Source organism: Tenrec ecaudatus, chromosome 1 (assembly GCF_050624435.1).
Source record: "Tenrec ecaudatus isolate mTenEca1 chromosome 1, mTenEca1.hap1, whole genome shotgun sequence".
Taxonomy (NCBI): domain Eukaryota; kingdom Metazoa; phylum Chordata; class Mammalia; order Afrosoricida; family Tenrecidae; genus Tenrec; species Tenrec ecaudatus.
In genome coordinates this window covers 67,377,100-67,390,117 of record NC_134530.1, presented here as the reverse complement: position 1 = coordinate 67,390,117, position 13,018 = coordinate 67,377,100, and the positions used below count along the sequence as shown (strand labels likewise).

The 13,018-nt window shown below is 54.0% G+C and overlaps 1 protein-coding gene across 1 annotated transcript in view; it reads left to right on the top strand.

The window, feature by feature from the left end:
• Positions 1-2,085: 2,085 nt before the first annotated feature.
• The window catches only part of SLC2A1 (solute carrier family 2 member 1), a 30,521-nt gene continuing 19,588 nt past the window's right edge, over positions 2,086-13,018 (top strand). Inside the window, exon 1 of the mRNA XM_075554899.1 lies at positions 2,086-2,323. Within this exon, the coding sequence (XP_075411014.1) occupies positions 2,306-2,323 (18 nt within the window). The 5' untranslated portion in view covers positions 2,086-2,305. The remainder of the gene's footprint in view (positions 2,324-13,018) is intronic.

The following is a 13,018-nucleotide window of genomic DNA, read 5'->3' as shown; positions in this document are numbered from 1 at the left end:
GGTGGCAGAAATAGGAGCCATGCCCAGCAGAAGATAAGCGTGTATCCAAAAGAGATCTCTCTTCCCTTCCAGGGCTCCTTGCCCAGCGGGGGTCCCGTTGGCCGGTGGCCAGCACTACCCACCCAGCACAGCACAGCGACAGAACTCCAGGGGTTAGCTCATCAGCTCAGCTTCCTTTTCCTCCATAAAGTAAGAGCACCCTGGTTCCACTCTTCAGGGAGAAGGTCATGCATGGGCTTAACCTCAAAACTTTGGCCAAAGCTTTGGAAAGGTCTGTTACTGGTCAAGTAAAGCCTTAGTCCAGGCGGGTGAAATCACCCTCATTTGACTGCTGTTCTAAGTTGCTGTGGGGTGCACTTTATTTAACTCAAGGCCACCTTACCTGCATCAGAAGCAAACATCCAGCCCCAACCACCCATGGTTTTCATGGGCTCCAACCCACGGTTGAGGCTATTTGTGTCAAGCCATCTTAATGATGGTTTTCCTCGTTTGGTTGTTTGTTTGTGTGTTTAGTCTTGGTTTTGCTGCTTGTCTACTTTACCAGCAACAACGACAGATGTCCCTTTCTAGCAGTCTTTGGCTGATGCTGTGTCCAAAGTGACCAAGTCAAAATCTGTCCAAGCCTGCTTCTCTAGAGAATTCCCAGTGCATGTCTTTGCAGACTGCTTTGAAATCAGAGAATCCTGCCACCACTTAGACTAGTCCTGCTGTGTACCCAGCACCTAAGCCCTGCACAGGCTTGTTTGGAAAGGCTAGCTCTCACAATGGCTCGTGAGGTTGGTTATGTCGGAAGCCCATTTCCCCTGAGAGAGCAGGCTCAGAGATGAGGAGCGAGCCTGGGACCACACTAGGGTCAGTCTGGGCTCTTACCCATTCCGTTAACCTGTTTCTGGTTTTGGTATCTTTCACTTCGCCATTTGATTGATCCACCTCTCCCGGTTGGTTGGTTTATGGATTTCTACTCCCATTAACAGCAACAGTCTTGGGAACCCACAGGGGCAGTTCTACCCTGTTCTATACAGGGTCACAAGGCATAGGAATTGACTGGATGGTGGTAGTAAGTTTGGTTTTTTAATTTTTTTTTTTTTTTTAGTGGCATGATAGATACACATGTGCCGCTGTCAGGAGTAGAAAAGGAGGGGGGTATTAAAGCCCAGGATTGAGGTAGAATGGATTTCCAGGCAGGGGAACCAAGCATGGACAGGGCTTCTACTTGTGGGAGAACTCTCCAACTGTTTCTTTATTAGCAACTCCGGATTTGGGACACACGCACGAGTTCCAACAATGAGCTCAAACGTAGGCATGATTGTGAGCATGGTCCTGCAGGGGCCAGCGCTTCCTTCCGTTGTACACAGCGACTTGGAGTCGGAACTGACTCCACAGGCACCCAGCAACACAACAAATATCAATTACCAGGTAACACGATGCCCTAGACACTTTATAAATATTAACTCACTTAATCTTCAAAGCAAATTTACTAAAGGAGACCCAGATGGGACAAAGGGTTACTGCATTCCCTACTAACAGTTTTTAGCCCACTCCTGGGTGCTTGCAGGGGCGGATGCCGCGGGAGGAAACCTGGCGATCTTTGATTAAGATCACAGCCAAGAAAATCCTCTAGGGCAGCTCTATTCTGTAACGTGCCATAGCTGTGAGCCGCACCCCACACGCGTTCTTACCATCCTACTTTGCTGAAGTTACCTGGTGGTGGCGTCAGAACCCCCGGGTCCTAGCTCGGCCGCCCTGGCCTTACAACCGGATACCAACACCACCATGTTGCTAAAGGAGGCCGTGAACCTCAGAGAGGTGCACACACTTGGCCGGGGTTACACAGAGAACGCCATTCCCTCGATTCGCGCACTGGGTGCCTCGGAGAGACTGCCAGCCAGAGCGAGGGGGCGACCAGGAGCCCGGTCACCACCAGCAGCGCTAGCGCCCCCATCCTTCCTTTTCCCTGGTCCTCTGAGCCCCGCCCGAGACGCCTTCGTCCCCAAGCCCCGCCTCAGAGTCTGCCCACACCCCTGACACACCCCCCGGCTACCGGAGCCAATGGCAACCCGCAGGCTGGAGGGGTCCTATAAACGCAACGGTCCGCGTGCTCATCCGAGGTGGCACGAGCGAGCTTGTAGGTCGCGATCTTCGGGTCCTCTGAGTGGGAGTACCTGGGAGCGGGAGGACGAGCGAGGGAGTCGGAGTCTCGGAGCCAGAGCGGGAGCCTGAAGCAGGAGCGCGCCACCGTCACCGCTTGCTGCCCGCCCGCCCGCCGCGCACCCGGCGCTGCCCGAGCCACACGCGCTGCCCGGCCATGGATCCCAACAGCAAAGTGAGTGCCGCGATTGTGCGCGCCCGCGGGCGCCCGCGTCCAGAACAAAGGCGCGGACCCCGTCGGGCCCCTGCGCCACCCGGGCCCGGCCGCGACGTGTGTCCCCGGCGGGCGGCGCGCCTCCCGGAGCCTCCCGGGTCCCGAGCTCAGCTCCCGGGCCGCAGGGGCCGGGGGCCGGGAGCGGGGCTCGGGATGGACTCCGGATCGCCCGGCGAGAGGGCGCCGCCTCTGAAATTGGCGCCCTCCCTGCGCACGGCTTCCTTCCGGGGGTGCCGCGCCGTCTCCCGGGCCGGGCGGGGGCCGGGACCGGAGAGCCCGAGCGCTGCACGTCGCGCACGGCCTTCGCAGCTGCGGCGGCGCGCGGGCTCCTCCCGGCGCGGGGGAGGGGGCCCGAGCCCGGCACCCATTGGCCGAGCGGGCCGAGCCCCCGGCCCTTCCCCGGGCCCGGCGTGCGTAGGAGGCGGCACCCGCTTCCCACTCGCTGCCCGCTGGGACCGCCGCCTGCCCCCAGCCCGAGCGCCACACTGTGTGCGCGGCCTTGTTGGGGGGTTTGCGCAGCTTCTCGGCGGCTTTGCGCCTTGCTTCCTGGACACTGGGCGAAAGGACACCTTTATAAGGCCGGCTCGACCCGGAGCCTTCCAGCTCCAGCGGGGAGACGAAAACCCGGCCTCCGAGACCCCCTTTCTCCCCCAAGTCCCAAAGCTGGAATGCAGGGGACATTTGCTAGGAAGTGGCACGTCCCCTGCTCGGGCGGGGCTGTTGAGGGATGGGCGGAGGTAGACCCTAGGGGGCCGGCGCCTTGCCCCCCGTGGGATCGGAGGTTGGGAGGGGGCCTCCGGGCTGGAGTCTGGAGGAGGAACCCATCCCTGGGCGCTGTGGAATGAGGAGAACCCGTCTCCAGGGACCACTGGCTAGAGCACATCTTTGTCCATCGTTCAGTCTTGTGAATCCTGCCCTCTTAGCCGCGGAACCCTGGCCCTTCCGCGGGCTTATTTTTGTCGGCAAATATTTACTAAGCCCTCCGGTGTGCGGGGCTTTGGTGCTGTCCTCCCTCTCTTCGTCCCTCTTGGAAAGGTTCTTTGAAGTCACTCTGTGCTTTTGAAACGCTCCCTCTCATCAACATGGATTTCCCAGTGCGGGGATGCTCTTTCTTTGCCCTGGGAGACCACAGGACTGAACTCTGCTCTGCTCCCCCTGTGGAGGTGTCTAGAGGGGCTGAGCAGGGTCCCTGGCTGGGAAAGTGCGGGGGAGGAGGTGCCTACCGGGAGCCCCACGTTAGCGGGAAAAGGCGCCCTGGGACCCCAGACCACTTGCTTCGCCCAGCCCCGCCCCACTGAATTGAGGCGAAACCCAGAGGAAGTTCTCGGTAGCCTTTCCGACAGTCATGGCCGAGCCGATCCCTCGGGTTTAAACGAAGTAAAAATAACATATGGACTGATTCTAGACAAAGGTTTGGGATCCTGTTGTTACCAGGCTCTGGCCATGGATTGAATCTATCTGGATCGCAGTTTTCTAGGATGAAAATCGTATCTTCCTTAAAACTTGAGTTCTTCCAGGGCCACCTCCATGTCAGTTGATTATGGCGACCCCCCGCGTGCCAGAGTAGAATTGTGCTCCTGCCGGGTTTGATGGCGTTTGAGTATTTGCAACGGGGTGGGCAGTGTAGGTCACCAGACCTTAGTTCCAAGGCATCTCAGAATGACTTGAACTTCCAACCATTAGCAATCAAGTGCATTAATCCTTTGCACTATCCAAGATAAGAACGGAGATGTAGGGCCAAGGTGTTTACTGGGAGAATCAGTGCTTATTCTTACTGAAGCCAGAAAAGCAGGGGGGAAAAGTAGTAAAACCCCTACAGTTTACACTTAAATGTGTAAAATGTGATTCTTTGGAATTTCTGAAACGGGAATCTTTATGGGAATAGATAACCAGCCTCCTCTCTTTCTCCTATGGAATGGTTGTCGGATTCGAACTGCCAACTTGGTGCTTAGCAGCACAAGCCCCAAGGATGCCACCCAGGGAACCTTGAAAGATCAAGGCCCACCAGAAAGGTCTTTCGTTGTCCCTGTTCTGGAAGCCTGCCTTAACATGTGGACTGGACCGGGGAGAGCTTGTCTGTCCCTAAGGGCTGCCCTTGTACTTGCGATGCTTAGACACTATCAGCCGGGTGTTTTTCTCTTATATGATCTTTAAAGATTTCCAATCGCCCAATCGTGATCTATATTTATACATTCATTCATGTGCACTATTATGTGAAAAGATATGTCCACGAAACAGCAATTTAAAAAAGTTAGTACTGTGTGTTTTTGTCACATCCTCACAAGATCATCTTGTATACATTTTTGTGATAAAATTTCTTTGGGAAATTTGATTTAATCAACAGTCCTTTATTGGGGATGGGGGCGGGGGTTAAACTGAAACCTAGAGAGGTTATGTCACTTGCCCTAGGTCTCAAAAAACAGGTTGTGTCTGACTGTAAAGTCCGCTCTTTCTGCTGTGTTCTTCATTTTATTTATTTTATTTTTGTGTCTGCGTTCTTCATTTTATCGCCTGCAAACTGGGAATTTACTCAGCTGACTGCTCTGCTCCTCCGCTTGGCCTCGCCGCTGCCTGAGGAATGGGCTTCGGAATGGGCTTCCTTGAGCAGTGTTAGAGAGGGGCAGGTCTGTTCAGTTCTTCCTCCAGGCAAGGCTGAGCCCAGCCTTTGGTGAAGAACTTGTGGCTGCTTCAAGGATGGTCCACAGACCTCTGCCTTCCAACTTCCCTGCCTTCCACTTCCCGGCAGAAGCCAACTACTGCTTCTGCCACACAGAGGAGACACCCAGAAATCGGCCACTTCAGTAATACAAAGAGCGTAGACTTTTTATTGTGAGTTGAGTGGAGCATAGACTTCAATTTCTAAACTTTTTATTGTGAGTTGAGTGAGCCGTGGTAGTGTAGTTGCTAGGAGAGGGCCTGAGATCCGCAAGGCCAGCATTTCGAAACCACCAGCGGCTCCCCGGGAGAAAGGCGGGGCTTTCTACTCCTGTATTAGAGTTACAGACTACGGTACAGGTTCACGATGAGTCGGCATGGACTGCACGGCAGTGGGGTTAGTTTGGTTTTTGAGTGAAGGTTTCCGTTTTCCACTCAACACTTTAGACACATTTTTATTCCAGCCATTGCTTGCGACCCCGTGCTTCCCACTGCCTCCCCTTGTCTTCTGTTTTATTCCGCCTGATTCCCTAACCCTTCTCTTCTTGGGGGATTGCTACTCCAGAGTGTTACTGCCCCCCTTGTAGACTTGTCTTTTGTTTGGCTGAAGTTATCTGGGGGGGGTGAGTGCATTTTTAGGCGATGGGGTCAGGCTCACCACTTGCTGACCGGTAAGCCTGTTCTTTTTTATGGTTTTGAGTTTTTTTCGTGTTTTTCTCCTGTCCCACTTAACTTCTAATGTGATCCCGTTGGTGGTCGCCAGGTGCCCTCGATTTCACTGTCCCGCAGCTCATGGTGTTAACCCCCTAACAAACTTCAGGAGCCCCACCTGTGAAAAATGATATTGTTTATCAGAGTGGCTGAAAACATTCAGAAAAGAGGAAAAAGAAATACAGGAATCTGTCCCAATTTAAAAAAATGCAAACCCATTGTCATTAAGTGAGTGCTGATGAATGGTAACCAGTATTAGAACTGGGCTCCATGAAGTTCTCAATGACTCATTTCCGGAAGTAGATGACCAGGCCTTTATTCCAAGGGCCCCTATGGTTAGATTTAAACTTTCACTCAGTCTTCAAACGCTTTACCAATCCTGTCGCCCAGGCACGCTGCCTCTCCCTATAGATGCCCCCTTAGTTGTTCCCTCCCTGTCTGGACATCTGCCTGTAAGGCATTGTGCTTACCTGAGCCTGGGGTTGACCTATATGTTTTGTGCTATGGTTTCTAGCACTGTAGGAGTTAGGGGAAGGAAGGGTCCCTGGACAGGGCCTGGGCTGAGAGCCTCACTTGAACCAGTAACCCATGAAAGCTCTCCGCTGCCCAGGTCTCCTAGCAGGAGTTTGTCAGCAAGTGGCTTTTCTTGAGGCCACACACGGATGAGTGGATCCAGCCCTGCCTGGGCCCCTCCTGCTTGCCAGAAGCTCCCGAGGCGCTGGGCTGATCTGAAAGGAACTTTTACTTTACGTCCCCCATCTCCCGGGAGTCCCACAAATGCCTGGGAGCAAGATGCTAGTCCAGATGATAACGTCACAGTCCTGTGGAAAGTGCCTCTTTTAGGCTGCACATGGCCCTGCTTCCCAGCTTCACAAGATTAAAGAAGGAAGTCAGAGCCAGAAGAAGCCTTCCAGCCTCAGGCCCAGCCCTGCGTGTGCCACATGGGGAAACGATCCCCAGGAGGGAAGAGGCAGCTTGAGATGAGACTGTCAGGAAAGATTTGAGGTGTTCAAGCCCTCCGGCCACTCCAAAGGGGTGAGTGTTCATTTGTGCAAAGGGTCAGTCTCGGATGTGCTCGGGAGCAGGTCAGAGAGGACTCCACGGCCGGCGGTGGGTTTGGGTGGTTTATCGTGATATAAAAAAGTTTTGCTGTCCGCTGTTCCAGAAATATCCCTGACAAGGCATTCCTAGACAAACACTTTCCAAGCATTCCCTGGGAACATAAAGAACCAGACTGCTGGAGTAGACACAGACCGGACAGCGGAAATGCTTCTGGGAATGGAAACAATACATGGGGTCTTCCCACCAAAATGACCTTGGGGAAGTGACCTCCTTCAGCTTTCCATGTAAAATGGAGGCTTAGGCTCACAACTGATGCCACAAGACGAGGTGGGCCCGGTCCCCTAAGGCAGGGTGGTGGCCGTTAAAGCAGAGGACCAGACTTAGAGCCAGTTTGGAAGTACAGGTCATGCAAATGGCTCGAGGAGGATCCTTGTCCAATGCTGAGCCATCCAGGGACCCAGCCCACTTGTCCCAGCACTAGGTCAGCCCCAAAGCCTTTGTAATCCGCTTGTGACCACAGTGAGCTCAGCTTTGCCCAGTGCCGGCTGGGCCCAGAGCACTGCTCCAGCACCGAGGGTATAGATACCCCCCACTTGCTCCTATTCCCCAGGCTGGCAGCGCTGGGCAGGCTGGGAACAAAGGGGGAAGTGTGTAGCGTTGGCCTGGGGCCTGCTGCCTCACCCCTTCCCCCACTTCGCCCCAGCATAGAGGTGACAAAGCAACTCAGTCCGGTAACCCGGCGTCCTGAGATGGCAGGGGTTGGGAAGGCTTCTGGTTGGACTCATGAGCTAGGAGAGGCTATGTCCAGGCTGGCAGGCCCAGCCCTGGCCACCAAAACAAGCCTCCAATTGTTCACTGCCCTCTACCACCGTAGAGGTGGAGTGGAGCCCAAGGCCTTGCCAGCCAGCCAGGCCAGGGAGGCGAGGCTGATGCACACACGTTACTTACACCCATGCTGTCACAGAGCAGGCTCTTGGACTTGAACCAGGGCCAAATCAGAGTATATAGTGTTACCCTTCTCAAGAACTGTCCCTCCTGTTGGGGTTTATTTCCTCCCCTTCGCTATAAGGGAGATAGAGGATCCCTACCTTTCTGGGTCAGGGGGTAATTGTGTTTTTTTGTTTATTTGTTTGTTTGAAATTACAGAAGTAACAGACCAACCCTAGAGAAGCACCCATGTAGAAGGGGTGTACCCTCACAGACCTCTTTCTGTGCTTCTGCATATGCATGCTAAAGAGGTCATTTACATATAACTGGATCATTCTTTCCACATAGATCTGCCAGGCTCATCCTGTTCCCGACCCCCCCCTCGAGGCAAATACTTCAGTGCTTCTCTCTGCACTTATACAGGTTTCCTATCCCCCTGCCCCTGCACACAATGTACATTCTCTTCACTGGTTTGTGCCTGGTTGGGGTATTTTTACCCCTCCACCATCTATCCCGGGGTCATTTCTAAAGTATGTGCAGATGTGTTTCAACGCTGTTTACTATCCCATTACAGGCATACCCTTCTCCCCTCCCCGCTCCAGTGGTTAGGAAATAGCTCCCCTCCCATCACTTCTTTCCATACCACTCACTGCCTGATAAATGTATTTATTTTTGGACCCCAGCCCCCAACTAAAATAGCAAGCTCCAAAGAAGGTAGGGATTGTTTTTAGGTCACTGCTGAGTCCCCGGGGACTAGGATGGCATTGAACACAGGCTCAGACATGGCTATCTTCCCTCCGTGATACCCTTACTGGGGGAGGGTCTGGGACTTGTCTCCAGAGAGAGTAACAGGAGGACCTTTGCATATCACTGCTGCTGTCTTCTCAGGACCTCTGGGTGATTCTGACTTAGGGAGACCTCAGAGAGTGTCAAACTGTTCCAGAGGGTTTGCTTGAATCCCAGCGGCCCTGTTGGACTGCTAACCGTAGGGTCCGAAGTTCAAGCCCACCAGCAGCTCTAAAGGAGAAAAGGCGAGGCTCTGCACCTGCAAAGGTTTCCATTCCCAGAAGCCCTCTGGGTTGCTATGCTTTGCAGTGAGTCCATTGCAGGAGGTTTGGTTTTTGTCATAGTTGTTTAATCAAGACGGGGTGGACAGGATTTTCCTTCTGTGGTGTTGCTGGGTGGGGTTGGACCACCAACTGTTCAGTTCACAGTCAAGTGCAAAACGTTGGCAGCACGCAACAACAAACGCATGTCCCCATAGTCTTATCAAATTAAAATAAACCTGGTTGAGTTGGCGCTGGTCTCCCTGTGGGAAATGGGTTCCTCTTCCTCAGGGCCATCAGTCAGCTAAGCCTGGGCTTGATCCCAGATCTTGACCCAGGGCCCAAACCGCCCAGGGAGCCGGTAGCCATTGAGCTTGTGCCGTGGAACAGACAAGTGCTTTCTATTATGTTTAAAGGGTATCCCCTGGAAGGCTGTGAACATGTTGTGCAGTTTGCACCGAGCAGCTCAGGTAACCGAGTCCAGCTCGCAAACGCTTTCTGCGAAGGACCAGACACTCCCTATTCCCAGCTTTGGGGCCATAGGATCACCCTTGGCTGAAAATACTCAGTGCTGTCATTGTCGTGGGGAAGGAGCCATAAATCATATGAATGTGTCTGCTCAAAAAAAAAAACCCTTTATGGGCACGGAAATTTAGATTTGATATTATCAGAGTAGTAGTTTTTGTTTATTTTGTGTATTTTTTTTTAACCACTGAAAAATTGTTGCTGGATTTGGCCTACGGGGGCAATGGTTTCCAACCTCTGGCCCAGATAAAATCCACGCAAGTGGCCAACAGCTGCCTGGGCCCGAACTGTCTCAGCTCATCCTTGACAAGTCTGGGAAATTACTGTAATAACCTATATAGAAACACCACCCTTCAGGGACTAGTCCCTGGAAACGGGGGGGGGGGGGCAAGAGCAGGAAAGGTAAAGAATTTGGCATCATACCACACCCTCAACTAGAAGCTTCACCAAAGTCTAGGGCACTCCTGATTAGCTGCTTGCATTTTCTTCTCCAATAGCAGCAAAGTCCTGGTTCATTTGCCCCACGGGGGCTAAATCAGGCTGTGAGGGTTGCCTTCTGATCTCTGATTTAAAGGTTGACCTCCAGGCCTGCTCAACTGGGTGCGCCTCCTGACCTGGATCCTGAAGGACAGGGCTTAAAGGGGAGGAAAGGACAAAGGTCAGGCCTGGGGCACCTGGCTCATCACTCTTCTTTCTGAAAAGACTTGCAGGTTGTAAGAAGGGTGGAGGGGATAAAACACCAAGCTGGGAATCCAAAGAACTTAGAATCTACCCGAGGCTTTTGTTTACTGTGGGGAGTGGGGTTGGTCTCTGATCTCAGCCCCCATCTGTCACACGAGGGCGGTACAGCAATGCCAAATTTCTTGAGCTTTCCTTTTTAATGCCCAGACCTTTGTTCAATTGAAGTCTTACACACACAAAAACCTCAACCACAATAAAAAGGGGGCCATCCTGGTTCAAGGAAACTTGCATTCATCCTCCACTTCAGAACTGGGGACCCAGCATGTCCCATTTTCTATCACACTGGGGGGAGGTGGGTATAGGGGGGGCGGGAACCATGTGGGAGTAGTAAGAGAAGAGTCAGTTGCATTAAGCTGTGTCCTGGGCCCTTCTGAATGACGAGTAGGGAGTGCCGGGCCCTCCCTCTGACAATATTGACCAAGGGCTTGCTGCAGGCTAAGTGTGAGCCCGGGGTGCTGTGAGGAGGGGACACCTGAGCGTGGGTCAGAAGGCCAGGGTGCCTGGCAAGTGTGTGGGAGGCAAAGTCCTCACCCGATGTAACACTCAACGAGGGCTTCCTGAGATGGGGACAGCTCTCAATGGGCCTCTGAACCCCCAGAACTGGGAGAGCTTCCTCTGTGCTGGACCCTGAACCCAAGCATTTGCAGAACTAAGATGCCCATTACACTGCTGGGAGGTGTTTCCTGTACAGTCCAGGCGGTGTGAGTCTTTCTACCCCCTTGGCCTTCCGACACTTGAGTTCATCTATATATTTGGATGAACCAAGGTGCTGACAATCAGACACGCAAAGAGCCACGTGAGCCTCAAAGCTAAATTGAGATGTGGCTGTGTTTGGCCATCCTTCCGTGCTGGACCTCACCCTGGGCTGCCCGACTGCAGAGCAGAGGGAGACCCCGGGCCTGTGGGTCCCGAGCCTACTGAGAGGGTCACTGATCCCCCCAACTACTTGGACCAGAAGCTGAGGTTGTGGGGCTTATCCGAGAAGAGCATGGGGTGTTCTAGAGGGCAGCCCCATACCCAGGGTGGGGATGGCAGTGGGCTGTTGGGCTTCTCCCTTCTGGGTTCTCCATGGCTCACTCACTCCCCAAATAGGGCTTGCAGCCCTTTGGACTCACTACCATCTACTGTGCCAGTTCAGCCCAGGGGAAACCTCACGCTGAATGAACGAATGAGTGCCAAGGCGGCCCGAGGCCGGCTTCTATGTTCTCAATCCACAAACACTGGGAGCGGGGACTCCGCCGGGCTCCCTGGGGAGCACTTGTGCAGAGCTGGCCAGAAACATCCCCACTCCCCATCTCAGGAGGAAACCAGTCCCGGCCACACAGTCCCAACTCAGCCCGCAGCACGCGGTCTTGGGCCTCCAGGTTCCACCCTGGGTGTGGTGGGACCTTGGGGCGTGTGACACTCCCACCAAGTGGTAGAGGCCCTGCTGGCCCTTTTATCTAGCCTGGAGCCACGCAGCGCACCGCTTCTTACTCCGACTGGTTCTGCCGGCTCCCCTCTCCGCACGCTCTGTGTTCTGTTCTGCTTACCTGGAATGCAGTCTTGCCACTGCTTCCCCTCCTGGCAGGCTTCCTGCATGTTCTTCCTGCCCACCTCCAGTGTCCCCTCCTAAAAGCCCACCTTTGATTGTCCCCAACCCAAATTAGAAAGCTCTCTTTCTCAAAAACCTCCTCACTGCCTCCAGCCCGTTACCCCTCTGGAACCCCGGGCCACACCAGTTTCTCTGCCTGGTGCCTGGATGTCAGGGCAGGCTCTTGTTTCACCTGGGGCCCCAGCTCCCGCCCGGGTCACTGGCCGTGTGGGTGTGTGCTCTCGCCCAGGGTGTGGGGAAGCAGGTTTTTAAAAGCATAGTTTTCCCTTCACCTGCCAGTGGCAAAGTCCAGCAGCGGGATTTGTCCTCGGCCCTCCCTTTGCCGGAGGCTACAGCAGTGCAGCTACCAGTGGGCCCCGAGGGGGCGGGCCTTCAGGGCTTAAAGACCCCTGGACAGCTGCAGAGCCAGACTTACCGAGGGCCTGTGGACACAATCCTGAGTGACGCCCCGCAGAGCCACTGGGCCACAGCGTGAGTTGTGCAGGCTGCACGGTTTCTCACTGTTTTTGCTGCTTGCTTGGCTTCTGTGGAAGGGATGTGAAATCCCAGGGCTGGTCAACATCTGTATCTTGCCTAGGTAGATTGATACATTGACAGGGTTCAGAATGCAAAGACCTGCAAGAGGGAACAGTCCCGCCCTGTTCTTGCAATAAGTGGATGGGTGGCCCCTTAGCCCCAGCCACTTTTGTGAACGCCCATATTCCATGTAGTAATACTCACTGCTCCAAAGCTGGCCTTTGGTGCAGAGCATACCTTGAAGAGTGTCCAAATCAACATGCATGGACAGCAGTTCTCTGAGATGTCCTCCATCATATGGACCTACCATGTTTTCATAAACCGCAGACTTGCATTGCTAGCTTTACATTTATCCTCGTGTGGGTCAGGGTACAGACCTTGTATGCCATTTAAAAATATCCCCCGTGGTGCTGTCAGGTAACCATAAGGTCCGTGGTTCAAACCCACTTGCCGCTCGGAAGGAGAAAGATAAGGCTATCTGCTCCTATGGAGAATTTACAGCCTCGGAAACCCTACGCCAGGTCATTAGGAGTTGGAATTGACTCGTGGCAGTAGGGTTTGGTATTGTACCACATCCTGGACATCGCCAGGCAGAAGTACTGGGCGTGCATGCTCTGGGGTAAACCCAGCCACCGCTGGACTCGAATTCGGCTGGAGAGCCCTGCTACTGGGAGCCCAGCGCTTGGCACAGTTTTGGCAGATGTTCACCACACACCCTGAACTGATGGCCCAGGGTCTGAAGCCCCCAGTGAGGTTGAGAGAAGGGAGACTTGGAGGCCTGTCTTCTGAGTTGGATTTGGAGGGAAGGCAGCTGGAGGGAAGGCAGCCAGGTGGGAGGGAAGCCCCAGCATTAGCCAAGGAGGGGCCAGCTGGGCCTGT